The sequence below is a fragment of the Anastrepha ludens genome, chromosome 4 (assembly GCF_028408465.1).
Source record: "Anastrepha ludens isolate Willacy chromosome 4, idAnaLude1.1, whole genome shotgun sequence".
NCBI lineage: Eukaryota > Metazoa > Arthropoda > Insecta > Diptera > Tephritidae > Anastrepha > Anastrepha ludens.
Genome location: NC_071500.1, coordinates 44,637,306 through 44,654,723, shown reverse-complemented (window position 1 = coordinate 44,654,723; position 17,418 = coordinate 44,637,306). Strand labels below are relative to the sequence as shown.

General features: G+C 37.0%; 1 protein-coding gene across 1 annotated transcript in view; it reads right to left on the bottom strand.

Annotated features, from left to right (window-relative positions):
• Positions 1 to 14,410, bottom strand: part of LOC128861812 (acid sphingomyelinase-like phosphodiesterase 3a) — a 42,814-nt gene extending 28,404 nt beyond the window's left edge. Inside the window, exons 1-3 of the mRNA XM_054100188.1 lie at positions 14,350 to 14,410; positions 13,448 to 13,516; positions 6,822 to 6,981 (exon numbers count right to left, since the gene is read on the bottom strand). Coding sequence (XP_053956163.1) covers positions 6,822 to 6,981; positions 13,448 to 13,516; positions 14,350 to 14,410 — 290 coding nt within the window. The remainder of the gene's footprint in view (positions 1 to 6,821; positions 6,982 to 13,447; positions 13,517 to 14,349) is intronic.
• Between the last annotated feature and the right edge of the window lie 3,008 nt (positions 14,411 to 17,418).

The window sequence follows — 17,418 nt, the reverse complement described above, 5'->3', positions numbered from 1 at the left end:
TTACACGGATACTTGTTTATAAGCGCTTCCCGCTTTGAGTTCGTGGTCGATGTTAAAAATTTTAAACTTTGTACAAGTGTTGATGTTATTGGAGTGCCATATAACACATGGGCTGAAAAGTTTCGAAAAGTTTATTCATCAACATAATTTCCAACAAGAACAACGCAATAATTCCAGCTACACTTTAATATTTCAATACCATAAAATAAATATTTGCCTCAGCTTCAGCGATAACCTCTTCATTCAAGCGGTATTTCTTACCGATGAACATTTTTTTAGGTCTGCGAACAGCCAGTAGTCGACGAGAACCAAATCTGGCTAATATGGTGGATGTTGGAGTAATTCGAATCGTTTCATTGTTGTTTCTGATGGAGCGGAGTCTACAAAACACTTTTCAAGCTATAGCTTCGCTTGAAAACATTTTTCAAAAAGCTTTGTAAAATTAAGACACGAAATTCTTTTCGATCCATTGTTTTGAAAATAACAAAAGTAGAGTCGCTCTTAGCTCACAAACTATTGAATAAATACCACGAAATTTTACCTGCAGTTTTTTTAAGGTAACACTAACTGAGTGCTAATCTATGTGCCAGATACGTGTTAGGTCCGGCTTTTTTCAGCCCATGTGTTATTTCGAAGCTTATCTAATGCACCACGTGGTTTATTTATTCGGTCATTTTTGTCCCTTTTTGCGTCACCGTCTATGGAGATGATACTTCCCAAATATTAAAAACTGTCAAAGTCAGCAAAAGTGTCTTCTCCAATTATAAACAACACTGCATTGCTAGTTTTTATACGCATAGACTCCGTCTTTTGAATATTAATTTTGAGTCCTGCTTTTATGGACTCTGGCTGAAGCAAGTTTAATTTCATTTCCATATGTTGATATGAACGCTAGAGTTAAATAGCGTCGACTGCATACGCCAGATCTTCACGACTGGTGTTCACTCTCCAGGTATGTGTGGGCTCAATAAATTGCCCGTACCTGCTCAATTCATTTAATGTTTACTCAAGAAAATCTATATTTTTACTATCTTTTGCCTATTTTACTAAAACTATGGTAGAAAAAAAGTGGAAACAAAATAGTTCGAGGTTGAATTTAACGATATTATTCTTCCTGCCGATTGACATATTAGTCAATTCAGTTGAGTGTATTATAGCTTAAGATTTGGGTGTATAAAGAAATATGTATTGAACTACCTTCATTAGAAGATTTTTTTTTTTTTCATTAAATGGGACATTTCGGAATAAAAATTCATGTATTCTAGTGTAAATGTACACAAAATTTTCATCGTTTTTTTTGAAGATCAACCATTTGTTGAGATGAGAATGATTTATTTAAGATCCAGGCTAATGACTCTATAAGATAACTATAAGTGCAAATTTTAAGCAATACCACTAAGAACTCATTATAGCAATTAATGTGACCCTAGTACCGTTTCTAAATATTCGTAAGTGGAAGCAACAACTCCACAAAGGAGACGCAGATGTTTAGAGAATTCGAGCAGCCAAACTTACAGAAAAAATTTAATAATTTTTGGATTAACTTCTGAGGCGCTTAGTTTATTTATGTCATGAGGGATTTTGAAGTGAAAACTTCTTTAGAATCGTTGGGAGTGATTTGAGAAAAAGTGAAACGAAAAAAGCGACACTCTTGGTTACGAATATTACATATACACGTAGCGACGAACTAAATAACTTTTAGGCCAGCGCCGACAGCATGGCGCGATAGCCGAGCGGCTAGCAATGTGAGCTTCCGATCGAAAATCCTTGGTTCGAATCACAAGAAAAAAATTTTGTTTATTCAGTTATTTTATTTTTTTATTTTATGATATGTTTATGAGGAGCTTTTTTTCATGGCAGAAATACACTCGGTGTTTTGCCATTGCCTGCTGAGGGGTGAGCGCTATTAGAAAAATAGTTTTCCTTAATTTTGGTGTTTTCACCGAGATTCGAACTGACGTTCTCTCTGTGAATTCTGAATAGTAGTCACGCACCAACCCATTCGGCTACGGCGTTTGTTTAATTTTACTGATGCAAAAATGAGGAAAAATATATGAATAAAGTTTGCTTACTGTTTACACATTTTCCAAAGGTGACGGAGAACCAAAAAAAAAAAGTCGATTTTCAAACAAATACGAGTGCACATGTATGTGTAATTGTGTTAGAGTTTCGGTCACGCCCCAGCAAAACCTGCGTGCATATGTGTTTGTAACATTCAAAAAAATGTAATTGTGTTAGAGTTTCGGTCACGCAGGTTTTGCTGGGGACGCTCATAATAGCAACCGCGTGTGTATTTTTATATTCGTAAATATTTTCATTTTTAAATATTTACCGCAATTATGCCGAAAAATAATGCAGAAAAGTGTCGTGAATATCGACAGAAAAAAAAAATCAATAAACAGCATCACGGAATTCATTCACGAAAATTTAATAAAGTATATACCAGAAGTATCGCGGATACTTAGAAAAGATTACGATAAAGTTCCAATGATTTTAAGTGGCGATTTTAACGTAAATTTTGCATTGGATACAGCGGTTCCTTTAATTGACTTTCTCAGTACAACATTCAATTTAAAAATGTGTAACAATCGCACTGAATCGACAACACGATCAAAAACAACCATTGACGCGGTATTTCAAAGACATGTTGACAACATCGAAACCAAAGCATTTGTATCATATTTTAGCTATCATAAGCCACTCGTATCATTTGTTGAAATTGAAAACATTGAGGATGAATAATAATAAAATGAAGAAAATAAAATATGAACTTTATAGCAATATTATAATGAACCTATAATTATCTTGCTCCTAATGCTGCTTTCGTCTTATTCTCTCTCAGTTTGTTTTACGGAAGGTTTCACTTCTATCGCGTCTAACCGTTAGACTGGTGTTTTTTTTTCATGAAAGCTCTCTGTCAGTGCAATTTAACTGCATGATTTGCCTCTTCTAGGGAGAGAATATCAAGAGCTCATAATAAATTTGTTGGAAGAACACGGACTATGTCTTACAGGGTTCTTTGTAAAATTTGTTGTTATAAAACTTCTACTAGCAGTGTAAATTGCACAAAGAGTTCTTCGTAGACTTTGAATATTTTAATAATAGGACTATGAATAAGTTCGTTTCGGTTTTACAACAGATGGCGTAACTTGATTATTATTCCATCGATCCACATTTCCAAACATTCATTGGAGAGCTACTGTCGTAAGGCACAAACGTCAGTATAAGTTTTTTATTTGAAGTGTAAACAACAATATTTTTACCACACTTGAAAATGTCGAATTTCGTGCCAAATAATGTGTTTTTGCGGGGAATTCTTCTTCATTATTTTAATATGAAGAAAAAAGCAGCCGAAAGTCATCGTATCTTGGTGGAAGTTTATGGTGAGCATGCTCTATCTGAGCGAACGTGCCAGAAGTGGGTTGCACGCTTTAAAAGTGGTGATTTTGGCTTGGAAGACGAAGAACGCGAGGGTGCGCCGCCAAAGTTCATGGATACCGAATTGGAGGAATTGCTCGATCAAGATCCGGCTCAAACGCAAGAAGAGGTTGCAAAAACTTTGAGAGTTGATCAATCAACCATTTCCAAACGTTTAAAAGCCATGGGAATGATCCGAAAGGTAGACCATTGGGTGCCGTATGAATTGAAGCCAAGAGACGTTGAACGCCGTTTTATGGCATGCGAACACTGCTTCAACGGCACAAAAGAAAGGGGTTTTTGCATCGAATTGTGACTGGCGATGAAAAGTGGGTCCATTACGACAATCCAAAACGTCGGGCAACGTATGGATACCCTGGCCATGCTTCAACATCGACGTCGGCGCAGAATATTCATGGCCTGAAGGTTATGCTGTGTATCTGGTGGGACCAGCTGGGTGTTGTGTATTATGAGCTACTGAAACCGAATGAAACGATTACGGGGGATGTCTACCGACGACAATTGATGCGTTTGAGCCGAGCACTGCGAGAAAAACGGCCGCAATACGCCGATAGACACGACAAAGTTATTTTGCAACATGACAATGCTCGGCCACATGTTGCACAAGTGGTCAAAACATACTTAGAAACGCTCAAATGGGATGTCCTACCCCACCCGCTGTATAGTCCAGACCTTGCGCCATCCGATTACTATCTCTTCCGATCGATGCAACATGGCCTGGCTGACCAGCACTTCCGTAATTACGATGAAGTCAAAAAATGGATCGATTCGTGGATTGCGGCAAAACCGACCGAATTTTTCACAAAGGGAATCCGTGAATTGCCAGAAAGATGGGAGAAAGTAGTAGTAAGCGATGGACAATATTTTGAATATTAAATTTGTAACCATTTTACGTCAATAAAGTTTCAAATTTCGAAAAAAAACCGCACGAACTTATTCATAGTCCTATTATAAACTTTATCTTTCTTTCGAATTTGCGTTTTGTTGGGCTCTTCATCACCTAGATTTTTTTTAACTGCTAGTATTTTGCGAAAGAAATGTATGAGTTTTTCTATAAAGAAACATATGTTTGTTTGTTCTAAGGGCTGTTCAAAATTTGTTGTAGTGTTCACCAATGGACAATACAAGAAGTGTATGTATTCGAAGTGTCTCGAAGAGGCCATTTTATATATTTTATTAAAACAAGATTCTATGAGCTCCTCTTGATGAACTAAATAAGGGTCTAAAATGAACTTTTCCTCGCTTTATTAGTAAAACCGCAGAAAAATTCCAAAGAATGTTTGAATTTTCGTACTCGAGCGTGGTATAACCACACTTTCACACCAACTAACAGAATCTCACATGTATCACAGGAAGAGTAAAATGTTGGCACTTACTAGAATACCAGATTTTGCCTACCAAGGCCGTGACGTCAATACAGAAAAAGAAACAAACAAAGCGGCAAAATAAGCGAAATTGAGTGGAAAGCCGAGAACATAGAATAAATCGTGCAAACACAGATCTGAATCTACATACATTTGTTTATTTTTTGTTGTGATAGCAGACAATTTTCAGATTAGCCAAAAATAAAGTAGCGGCTTTCGGAAGGCTCCCCCTTCTATACAGTATTCTGTGCGTCGTGGTTTGCATTATGGCGACTTGTGTGAACACATGACTCTCACAAGGCATCGCCGCGCCGTGTGAAATTCTAGAATGTTTAGTTTAATACCGTCTTTAAAAATAAAATAAAAATAAGACAACCTCTGAAAATAAGCCGTATTGTGATTTTCGGAACTTTTTGCAAAATAAGACATGCCCCGAAAATAAGCCGCATTGTGATTTTCGAAACTTTTTGTAAATTCGTTAAAAACGAGTACAAAACGAAAGAGTTATTCGGTCGAATACAAAAAGGGAATCGTGGAAGACTCCAGGGTTGCAAATCTGGGGTTGTAGCATTCTGTAAAGAGAATATGCTGGATCTCCTTATGGTTCGTAAATAGCGTGTAGGCTGCAATTACCTGTGCCAACTGGTGGACCAAGGAAATGAGAAAAAACGCAGAGTAAGATTAGGTCAGCAGCCGTTATTTTCTGAGCTGGACGATTGCATCTGGGAATGGACTGCAGGCAGGAGAACAATAGCTTTGGTTGTGCGCAGGACTGAACTGGTTGGACAACTTCCTTGCACGATAGGAAGTGAAGGAGGTCAACAACATTGTTTAAGTTGGAAGAAAATGAGGTTGTTAAGCGTGCACTTGTGTTTAAGCTTTTTGTTGATGGCATCGATTTTTTGAAATACCAACTCTCCAACATGATTGGTATGGATGATACCGCGGTATTTCTAGGCCAAGGAGCTCTAACGACAATGTACCACAAGGCTTCTTCGTCAATTTACATTCCTTCTACCGGTTCGAATAGTGCACGTGTTACCTGTATTTTGGCGATTCGTCTAGATGGCTAGAAAGTATCGCCAGTTTTAATCGCTAACATGTTTCAGGAACTTATATCATTGAAAGTGAAAAAGCTTGGTGCACTCAAGCAATTATAAGAAAGTTGGTTGATTTTATGCTGCCACCACTGTTGAAGGGTTAGAGTAGAGGTTTACTAGTTTGGGATTCAGACAGTACTCACCGCGCTTAAGACGTGAAAAACTTTCTAGCTGGGAGGAAGGTTGATCAAATGATGATTCCGAATGACTGGCTACCTCCAGACACTTGACATTGCAATAAAAAAGCCATTGAAGGATCGTTTGCTGATAGAAATCAATGAATATATTGAAAACAGAATGTTGAGAAATGATCGATGTAATTTTGTAAAATCAGGCTCACAAGAAGTTAAGGATTGGGTAAAAATTTATGGGACAAAATAAGCGATAGTTTCTTAGACAAGAAGTATTCATTTAACGATAGCTATATCGCACGACATGAGAGGGTCGGACCAATGATTCAACAGGAAATGGATTTGGAAGAAAATCAGAATATAATTCAGAATTTTATTTATGATGATGTTCCAGAAGAAGATGACAAGACTGTAATTGAATAAATTTAAATTTCTGTATTCGAAGTAAAATAAATATTAAATTAAAAATATATAAATATACTTTTATTTTTGCCCTCTCCCGAAAATAAGCATAGAAGAAAAGCACAAAAAAAAGAAAGTTATAAGTAAGTAAGTTATTTTCGGAAAAAGACGGTATGTACATTACACCCAGAGGTACTCATTTTACGACGGAGGAACAAATTTCAACACACACAATTTCAATAATTTCAACCATTCGATTAAGCCACTGACGTCAACTTTTCATTAAAATAAATATGTTCGTTTGTATGTATGCACAAAAACGCAATCAAAGCTTATTTTTTCTAATCTTTTCCATAACACCTTTACCTCTCATTTTTACTACTTACCCTGTCCATAGCACGAATTCGACATTGTCACCTTGCCGCGATTTCATTGCTTTCGCCGCCGACTCAATTAGACTCCAAGGACTGTCGCAAAAGTAATCACCAAAGCGACCCGGTGAACGAATGGAAGCGCTTGGCGATTGACCGTCGATGCGCCAGCAACCTGAAAGAAGCGCAAATGGAAAAGGCCGTTTTAGAAATACTTGCTAAGATTATCAACGTACCGGAAAAATAAACAAAGTGCTTTGGCGAATATAAATGTAAAACAAAAACCTAAAAAAGTAAGAAAACAAGTCTTAGAAAAAATTGGTATGGCTATCCAGGTATGCAGCACTCTTCCCTCTGTCAGATTAAAAAAGAAGAAGTAAATTTAATAAAATTAAGAGCACTAAAAAGTATGGAAGATTTTCGCTGCGGCCACAAAATGAAATTGGAAAGTTGCAAGCATGTAACAACAGACGTATTTTTGCTGACAATGCCGAAAGCTATATGACCGACCATTCATTGTCGTAATGGTTAGCACAATTTTGGTGGGATTTGCTGTACTCCCTGCAGGCACTTCCGTAGCCGCCTCCTTTTCATTTTACACAAATGGGCACCCCAGAATCGGAATGTATGCCACATTGCCACATTGCCCCATTGACCGGCACAACCAAACTCACAAAGGAAAATAAGCAATAACAAATAAAAACGAATACAACTGAACCAAATGCAGGCAGGTTACGAGTAATTCGTGCATGAGAGGCCAAATAAAATGAAAGAGAAGGGAACAATGAAAAGCGCAAAGTGCTGTTTGGAATTTGCAATAGAAATAAAATTTTAATTTGATTGAAACAATAACAATTTACAAACGCAAATAAGTGCTTGAGCTCTGTAGGACATTCTGGTGCCAAAATGAAAGTGAAAGGTGTTGGCATTTGCGGAAACTGGCAGTTAAGTAGATGACTTAATTTTGCTGCAAGTTAAAATAGCAACTTCCACGAGCTTTTTACTTTGAGAATTACAAGTGCCCTTCATTTCTTTATTCGGAAATATTTAATTTGCATTTGGTGAAGCACATTTTTTAATGTGCAGAATTCAAATTTCAAAATGAAAACTAAAGCTGCGAATTACAGGTACATATCTGCATCTTATAAAATAAAGTCCCAAAATATGTACATAACGCACGGGCCGAAAAGTCCCGGGCCTAACAAAGAAACTAGGGTTTTTTTGTTTACAATTAGCTTTTTTCATCTATTTAATTTCCATCAAGAACAACGCAATCATTTTCAATAACACTTTAGTAGACCGATTTACTTTTTGCCTCAAAATAGGCTTTAGTTTCAGCGATAACCTCTTCACTTGAGCAAAATTTCTTACCGGCGAGAATTCTTTTTTTTATGTCTGCGAATAGCCAGTAGTCGCAGGGAGCAAAATTTGATGACCGTATTCATGTGGGTTTCGGCAGCTTTCACAATCATCAGCACGTTCTTGGTTTTGATCAACAGTGAAAAAATGCGGCACCCGCTTTGAACAGAGCTTTTTCATAGTCAAATGATCAAACAATATATAGACAACCCGTTCTTTTGATATCTTTACGATGTCTGCCAACTGGTGGAACTTCACTTTTTGATCATTTGAAACGATTTTGTAGACTTTTTGACGTTTTATGGTGTTACCGCTTCATCTGAACGTTTACAGCGTTGTGCCGTGTTTCTACGACCACATTTAAAGCCAGCAAACTATTGTTGTTTCTGATGAAGCTGAGCCCCCTTAACACTTTTCAAGCCATTTCTTTGTTTGAACGATATTTTTCTCCATGAAGAAGAAGTGTAAAATGAAAACCAGAAATTCTGTTTGATCCTTTTTTTAAAAGATAACAGAAGTAGCGTCTCTTTTAGCACAATAACTCACGAACTGATAAATGAATATTATGAAATTTTAACAGTGTTATTTTTAAGGTTAGTACTAACTGAAAAAGAGATGGACGAAAAAATCTATTGCCATCTATGTGTTAGGCCCGGGACTTTGCAGCCCTATTTGCACAGCGTTTTTGAATTTGAAGCTTATCTCTCTCGGAAGATTTTTTCGACATAAGTTGGATAAACTTAAAAAAGAGCCAAAATTTGCTAAAAATTATAAAATAATTTCCAAAATGCAAGAAATCAAAGACGACTCAACTTATTGGAATATTGTTTTTTTTTTTTTGTATAATATTTTTAAGTATTTACTTTCACTCTACATTAATCGAATCGAAATCGCCAAAGGCAATATAAAAAAAATGCTGTTTATGTGTATATTTGCTGTGCGTCAAACTCCACTAAGTAGACCAATAATATAATATCATTGGAAAAGAAGCGTTTCCGTGTCCCAATCGACTCTAAGTGAAGTCCGAGAATCGGCGGTTAAGATTTTTGAGACACATTTATGTCCAAAGTGAATAATGTACGTGATGCTGATGGAATGCATGTGATGCTTGCTACATAACAAATGCCTTAACTTTTAAAGTGTTCTCAATCTTAAAGGAAGAAGTAGCAACAGCAGGAGTTGTCCTCAGTTCAGCGATAGCGCAAAAGCTATTTCCTTGACCTCAACCCAATACCTAGCATTAGAATCAACTGCAAGGTGATAGCTCAATTTTTTAGAACTTCAAATAATTTTAATAAAAAAAGAAGCAGGGGAGAGAGAAATATGACCCAGACGGAACTTTATATGTATACAAATTTTAGTAAACTTTAATTCGAGCCGCCAGTTAACTTTTACGAAACTTATAAGCAACTAGAGTTGTAGCTTGTAAAGGGTGTCCGGGGGTATAAACAAAGAATCCCGGCAACAAGTTGGATGGCAAACAGACAGCGGCTGTGACCCAGCTACAAAAATTATTGTTCATAAAATATTAAGGACGAATTTTAGACTTCATGCCTTCATTCAATTAAAACAAATTGCTGTTATTGGTCACCTAAAGGACAAAACCTACTATTGCAAAAGTAAGAGCCACTTTACAGTCGCGAAGTGATGGTTTGGTGTGTATTGTCAAGCAGTGGAATAATTGAAGAATATTTTTTGAAAACCGTCGAGGGCAAACAATTTCTGTGGATGGTGTCTCTTATCGGCGCATGCTGAACTATTATTTTCTGCCAATAATGAGAAATCTTCCTTCCTTCAATAGACACACATGGTTTCAGCAAGATGGCGCCACATCGCACACGGCCAGAGAAACCGTGGCGATACTGCGTGATTGCTTCCCTAACAAACTGATAAGCCGCTTCGGTCCACGGATTACCAGATTGGGCCTTCAGCTTCAGTGAAAAAAGAAATTGAGCGGAATACAACGAAGGCTATAGACTGTGTTAATTTGTTTCGTATATTCGTATAATTTCAGTATTTTTGTAAACAAACCCCTGGCATGATCCTGGTTACATCAGCCGATTCTTCCAAATTTGCTGAGAGCCGTGAGAGACTGTGGGGATTTCTCACAAGTAGAGTCTTCGAAAGTCTACACTATAAGGAAGTATCGTTCGCGAGGTTATCCCGGTATCACTTCTCCAACGATTGACATGGAGGATGGAGGCCAGATTCCTATATGTATCCGACGATCAATAATTAAAACAAAAAAAAACTGTTGCCCACTCTTTGCGAAAGTGATTGAATTTTGCAAATTTTGATCATTAACAATATTTTTTGAATTAAGATCTCTATTATTAATTCTGCCACCTGTATACCTTGCACACCCTGTACAAACAGTGCATCTAAAACAATAACTGTGTGGCGATTATAAGTTTTTTAGCGATTACTAGGTTGTTCCATAAGTTTTGCGGAGGGTGTTGCCACAAGCAAACATTTTATTTATTAAGTTGGTACACTCTTCAGTTGAGCGTATGTAAATTTTCATTTCAATCTATCAGTCGACGCGCCACAGTATTTTCTAGACTGGAAAAAATCAAGTATCGTACAGTGATTGAATTTTTATTTTTGGAAGGTTTAAAAGTAAAGAAAATTTCTGAGCTAATGTTCTATCCTTCGAACTTTGAAGGACTTTTCGTTATCAATTAGTACAGTAGAAAGATGGGGTGCTGAATTTAAACGTGGCCGTACAAATCTTGAAAACAATCCACGTCAAGGGCAGCAGCACCGGAAATCTGAGAAAATATAGAGGATATCATTTTCGGAGATCGTCGAGTATATAATGTGATTGAATTATTGGGTTTCTGAGAGCTGTGTGCACAATTGTTGCCGCATTCGCTAACATTTAGAGCGGCTGATATTGCCACCATTAAAATCGTGCTTTTGCAGTCCGATATAGTCAATGGAATAGTTCGTCAAAGGTGTGGAGGATCAATAGGTATGCAAGCAATGCTGCGCTGGATTTGGGCATTCTTTTTTTTCTTGCTGAAAGTTATATTTTTGGAGAACTGAACTTATCTTATAGATATTTCAAATTTACAGCTTAATAAGGGTTGGTATTAAGCCACTCATAGACTTTTTGGTCCCAAGCGATACCAGGTGAATACCGACTTCTATGAATACTGAAAGTAGACATTATGTAGGATGTCAACGCTTGTGGCGAATTTACGCAGAGCTGGAAGATCCGCTTTTGAGACGTCCTCCAGACCCTCAAACAGTGGGGCTCACAGGCATCTTAAACGCGTTTTTATTAATGCCGTCCAAACGCACAGAAGTTTCCTTAACATCCTCTCTGAATTTGCTGCATTTTTCCGTGTTAGCAATCCCTATCTTGTACGCATGTGCAGTCAATAGATTATGACCTGTCAGTATACCTACGACAGTTCTGTAGTCCTTTCGCGAGAGCGTTAGTTTGAATTGAGTCAGTTTTTTGTCGTTAGTTCTATACAAGACTTTTGTTGTTTTGCATATGGTCAGATTAGTCCACCTATCTTCCACTAGTTTTTTCATGTAGTCGTCTATTTCGTTGTATACTGTATATAGCGGTTTTAGTATATTGCTCAAATGGTAGTCTAACAGCACTTTTTGCTATCTCATCTACTATTTCGTTTCCCATAATGCCTTTGTGACCAGGTACCCAATAGATGTGCATCCTTCTGTTTGCGGCTAGCTTTTCTATGGCCTTCCTGTTCCTTTGAACATTTTTGAACTTGATACAATATGAGCTTATTGCTTTTATTGCTGCTGCCTGATTGTCCATGTATATATTAATTATTGAGTTCTTCCAAAAACTTCCGCTTGGAAAATACTGCACTGGTCTGGCAGCTTGATAGGCTGCCTAATCCCTAGTTTTGAGCAGTAAATGCCCGCTCTCACTCCGTCCGAAGCTTTAGAGCCGTCTGTGTAGATATGAAAAGTCCTACGGCCAGACTTCATGCCTTTGTGCCATCCATCCTTTTCAATTGTAGTACAAAAGCTTCTCTCCTAATTAAAGTACGGAGTCATGTAGTCTATGGAACCTGAACTCCTCTTTCCTATTGAACTATGTTCGAAGGTTTCGAAGGTTCTACAAGTCCAGCAGCCACTTACCTCCTCGCAGATTTCGCTGCCAGATTTTTCGCCATAAGGTCAATAGGTGGCATGCTGAGTATCATTTCCAGCGCCGCCGTTGGAGTGGTTTTCATTGGTCCTGATATGCACAGAGCAGCGAGTCGTTGACTCCTTTCCAGTGGCATTAAGTATGCCAGCTTTCTTGTCGCAGCCCACCATACTAAGGCCCCATACAGCAATATCGGCCTAACTACTACCATGTAGCGCCAATGCATCAGAGAGGGTGATAGACCCCAAGTAATTTCCAGCATTTTTTACATGCATACAGCACTTAATAAAAATAAAAATAAAGATATTGTGGAAGAAAATATTTTCCCCCATTTTTGTTAGAAACTACTCCTTTATTATTGGCTTTTATCACAAATATGGTATATGGTATTCCGCTTGATGCTGACTGTTTCTGCTTTTACACGTTAAATATATTTTCCATGCAAATCATTTATTTGGTCACATGCTTCTAATTTATTTAAATTTTTGTATAAGTATCCGTAAGTTTTTAGTCCCAGGCCCGAATTTTCTCTCGACGGCCCTGATTCTATTCCAATAAGAGGTGTTAGGCGTTAAGCTGGAGAGATGATTAACGATTTTTTAAGGCCGGAATTGAATGGTATTGATCTGGGCAACGTCTATTTTCAACCAGAAGGTGCTACGTGCCCCACAAGCAACGAACCCATTGATCATTTACGGGGAAAAATGTTCCGGACCGTGTTATCTCTCGAAGAGGTGATCACAATTGGCCACCGAGATCTTATGCTTTTACACCTTGTAACTTTTTCTTTGGGGCCATGTGAAAGAGAAGGTCTACGCTAACAGCTCAGGGTCAATTCAAGACCTCAAAGATGGAATTCGTGAGGACATAAGCATGCCACGTCTACGCTTTCATTTGCCTGATGTTATTTTTCAGTATTAACGGCATACTTTCCTCTTTATAATGAAATAAGCATCCGATCATTTATATTAAAAAATTGCATTTTTCTTTGAATATCAAAATAACACCTCTTATTAAATAACTCTATATACGTAATTTCTCTGTCCTCCAGTTTTGTTATACGAATGATATGCAAAGGTGTCAATGTGACACTTTTTCAACGAATGTAAATTTATTTTATGCAGAAGTTTATAACTTGTATACTCACTGTGCATAACATCTCCTTGCGTCGAGTAAAATGTGTCCAAATGCAAATCTGTGATGTGCCAAAAGTAGCCTGGAACAATAAGAAACAAATAAAATATTTAAGAAAATGCAAGCTAGGCAAATCAGAAGAAGTTATGTGACAAGATGTCCACAAGCTGTCCACAAAATACTCTACTACCAAATGTACTTTTCATGGCAAAATAAACTTATATTTGAAATAGAATATTAAATTTTAATGCGGTTAAACGAGCACTTGACCCAACGCCGAGACTTCACAACTACACATGCACATGTACATATGTATGGCGGCAAGCAACCATCTCAAAGTAAAATAATTTAAAATATCACTCAACGTCAGAGCGGACATTTAAGGCCACAAGGCGACAAGCTGAAAAGAAATCAAGACAATACGGACTCGGAAATAAACGAAGAATAAAAGTTGAAGCGAGTGGAATAAAATTGGTGGGAAGGTTGATGTGTACAAAAAAGTATATGTATGTGTAAGAGTATTTATGTGTATATATTTATATGGGCGCAGATCAGCAGCTTTGGGAATACAAAGCTGCGTATGTGTATATGTATGTGGGTTAAGTTGGTATATTGAGCAGAGCTTCCATGAATTTGTAGTCCTACATATGTACTTATTTAGATATGTGTACATGGCTATGTAAAAGTATGTACACATTTGTGTGTCCGCATTGACAAATGAGACAAGCGTATTACAATTTGTAAGCGACAGTTAAACAAGCTGCATTGATATGAGCATGAGAAACCCGCTCAGTGAGAATAGGCTACGTATATGCATGTGTACGTATGTTTACTTACATTCTTGGCAACCGTAAAAGGACTAGCAGCAACTAAGCATAGAAGCTGTAGAGCAGTGACAACAAATAAGCCCATTACAATTATAGCTATCAGCGTCACCGGGGACACACTTCACATTGGAGCTGCGCTTGGCATTCATTTCATTTGTATTCTTGCTGGCAGAGTTGCCACACAACGCCAATGAAAAATAATTGAAAACTGCAAACTGTACGTCTCATGCATATTTAATAAATTTAATCAACTTATTATTTGACTTTTCCCATTACCTTTACACCTTCGTTAAAGAAAGCATTACATTCTAAAAGATATTTATAACTTGATTTTGCTATTAGTATGAATATATTATTTAATGAATAATATATTTAATTAGAAAAATGCTGCAAAAGGCCACTTTCGGCTCTATTTTACTTTTAACTCTTATAAGGGAACGTTAATTTTCTTTTTTGAACGTAATCTTTGTCCTTTGACATAGTGCTTGCTGTTCTCGATTTTTCGTATGCAACGTTACTATTAAGCTTAACAAGAAAGACCATTATGAAAATATTTCAAAAGTGAGCTCTTTGGCTCTGCCCGAATTTAACAGAATCAGCTGATGGGCTGACGTCACTTGAGGTATGTTTACAAAATAACCGAGATTGTGTTGGTGATATACGAAAAACATCAACCAATGACACTTTGTTGCCGGCTGAACAACGACTGATTGGACGAGTTTGCGAATGGGTGTGAAATTATTGTGGAGAATTCGAGTCCCCCAGTGACGTATCAGCCAAAGTTCCCCTCAAAATTTTCTTTTTCATCTTAGCTAAATTGCAAACCTGGTAATGTTTCATCTTTCAAGAAACAAATGAGTGTCCAATATAAGAGAAAATTTAAATAAATAGCCTTTAAAAGTTAAGAAATTTTGAGAATGAGATGGAATACAAAAATATGCTTGTAAAAATAAAACGTCTGGTGAGCTTATATTGACGATTTCTCTTTATCATCTTACAAAGCTATAAATGGGATAAACTTAAAGGTTTTGAAACGCCTTTCGGTCAGAAAGTTTGAACGATCTGATGTTACCGGGCCATTTAACCGATTACATTGAAATAGAATATTTGGTAATATACAGATGACATTTGATTTCAACAAGGCGCCTCTACTTGACCCATACCCAAACCAACATTTATCGATTTGCACATGGTCTTCGAAAATCGAAATTAACACTAGATTTACGAACTGTTTGAATGTACTTATTTCTACCAAAACCAGTCGAAACGACTGGTATTTAAAGTAGGTGCTTAGCGAGGCTTCCAGTCTTTATTTTCCTTTAAAAGTGACAAAATAAGTTGAGCTATATTCAGAAAGTTCCATTCGTTTCATTCATTTTGCCATTTTCAGTGCCTGGTTTTAACTATAAAAAATAAATTTTGAAACACGGGGCCGCCAAATGTCCTCCATCAGAATCATGGTTTTCCCGCATTCATATATTTTTCACCAAGAATATGTTGCAGTACTATCAATTTTTGCGCTGCCTCAATGCATCACATCACATTTCCATCATTTTGACTGATTCATAGAAAGAACTACTTGTTCCTGAGAAAACTGAACTCATTTTAGTAAAATGTAGACTTTCTGCTTAAAATTTGTTAGAAGAACTGTGATTGCTGTTCAAACTAAACACTTCCAAAAGACACTTCAGAAAAACACTGGATGTCTAGCAACGTCCTTCGTTTTGAAAGATATGTTAAATTTTTTGCAATAAATATGAATCACTCACATTGCCTGTGCCACTCTGTGGAGAGCATTTAATGAGTTTTGAAATATAATTTACTAATCTAAAGAATATTTAATGCTTTCTGAAACGCAACTCTCAAATTTTAACTACATTGAACAAATTGATCTTCCCCTCGTCCGTGTTTTGAACCCTTATTTGCTGATATTACACATATCACGGATATCACATTTTTAAAATATCGCCATTCGTTAAAGGCTGGCGATACCGCATAATTTTTTTAGACCATTTGCATTATTTAGACCAAAGATATTGCTTCGACCAATTTTATTGCTTACACCAAATGTATTATTTAGACCAAATATATTGTTTGGGCTAAGGTTTGTTCTATAAGATTTTTGATGTTTCGTTGTCATTTTATGTCGACATATGTATGTATATCAATTATCGGGGCTACCGTATGGATGACTTCTCCCATTATATCGAACAATTTTATATTATACTTTCAGTATGAGCGAAAATAATTTCAGAAATAAGTGCATATGTTTTAGACAGACCAAGTGATTAAGAAACAAAGTAGAATGGGTACAAAATGTTTCCTCTTGCAAATGAATCGTAAAAGTTTGAGTGAGAGAGATGTCCAACATGACAAAGTATTAAAATATTTCGAAAGTTTATTATTCTAAGGGGAAATAGAAAACTACTCGTTTAACTGCAGAATAAAATATATTAAAAAGAAAAAAGTGCGTGTAGCGTAGTACACATAACAGAAGTGAAACTTAAGGGCAGACAAGGAAAGACGGAGAGGCCCGAGAGAGAATGAGAGAGTAGAGATAGAGAGAGAAAGAAAATATATCTAAATAAATTCACAACATTTGCGCAGAGAATACAAATAGGCAAAATTTACCAAAAAACGGAGAAGGGTCGACCGGTGTAGGTAAACGCCGGACACAAACCGTGGCAACAACGCATACTACTCCGAGCGTTTATCACCCGCACAAACACAGCGATTCCAGGACGGCATCAACGGCACAAATTACCGTAAGGCAATAACAATAAATGCGCCGCCGGAATGGATATCACTTTATAGTGCGCGCAAGCACTAGTCAGGAAACGGAAACAAGCGAAAAAAAAGTAGGCACCAAAAAAAAAAAACGGCAAAAAAATTGGAACCAAAAAACGCTCCAAACAGTATCCACCAAGGAAATATAACACCAAAAAGTAGGCCCCAAAAATATATTTCCTACAAGTTTGCACCAACAAACAAGCGCCTCTCTCTCTACTTTTCCTCTACGTTATATCTTTTTTCTCTCTCGCGGAACGAAAATGCCCAAAACGTGGCTGGCCTTGAAATTTTACTCTCCATTCTCGCTCGTCCATCGACGCGTAAGAAGTTTCACTTCAAAAAACTAAACTTAGGACTTTTTCCGGCA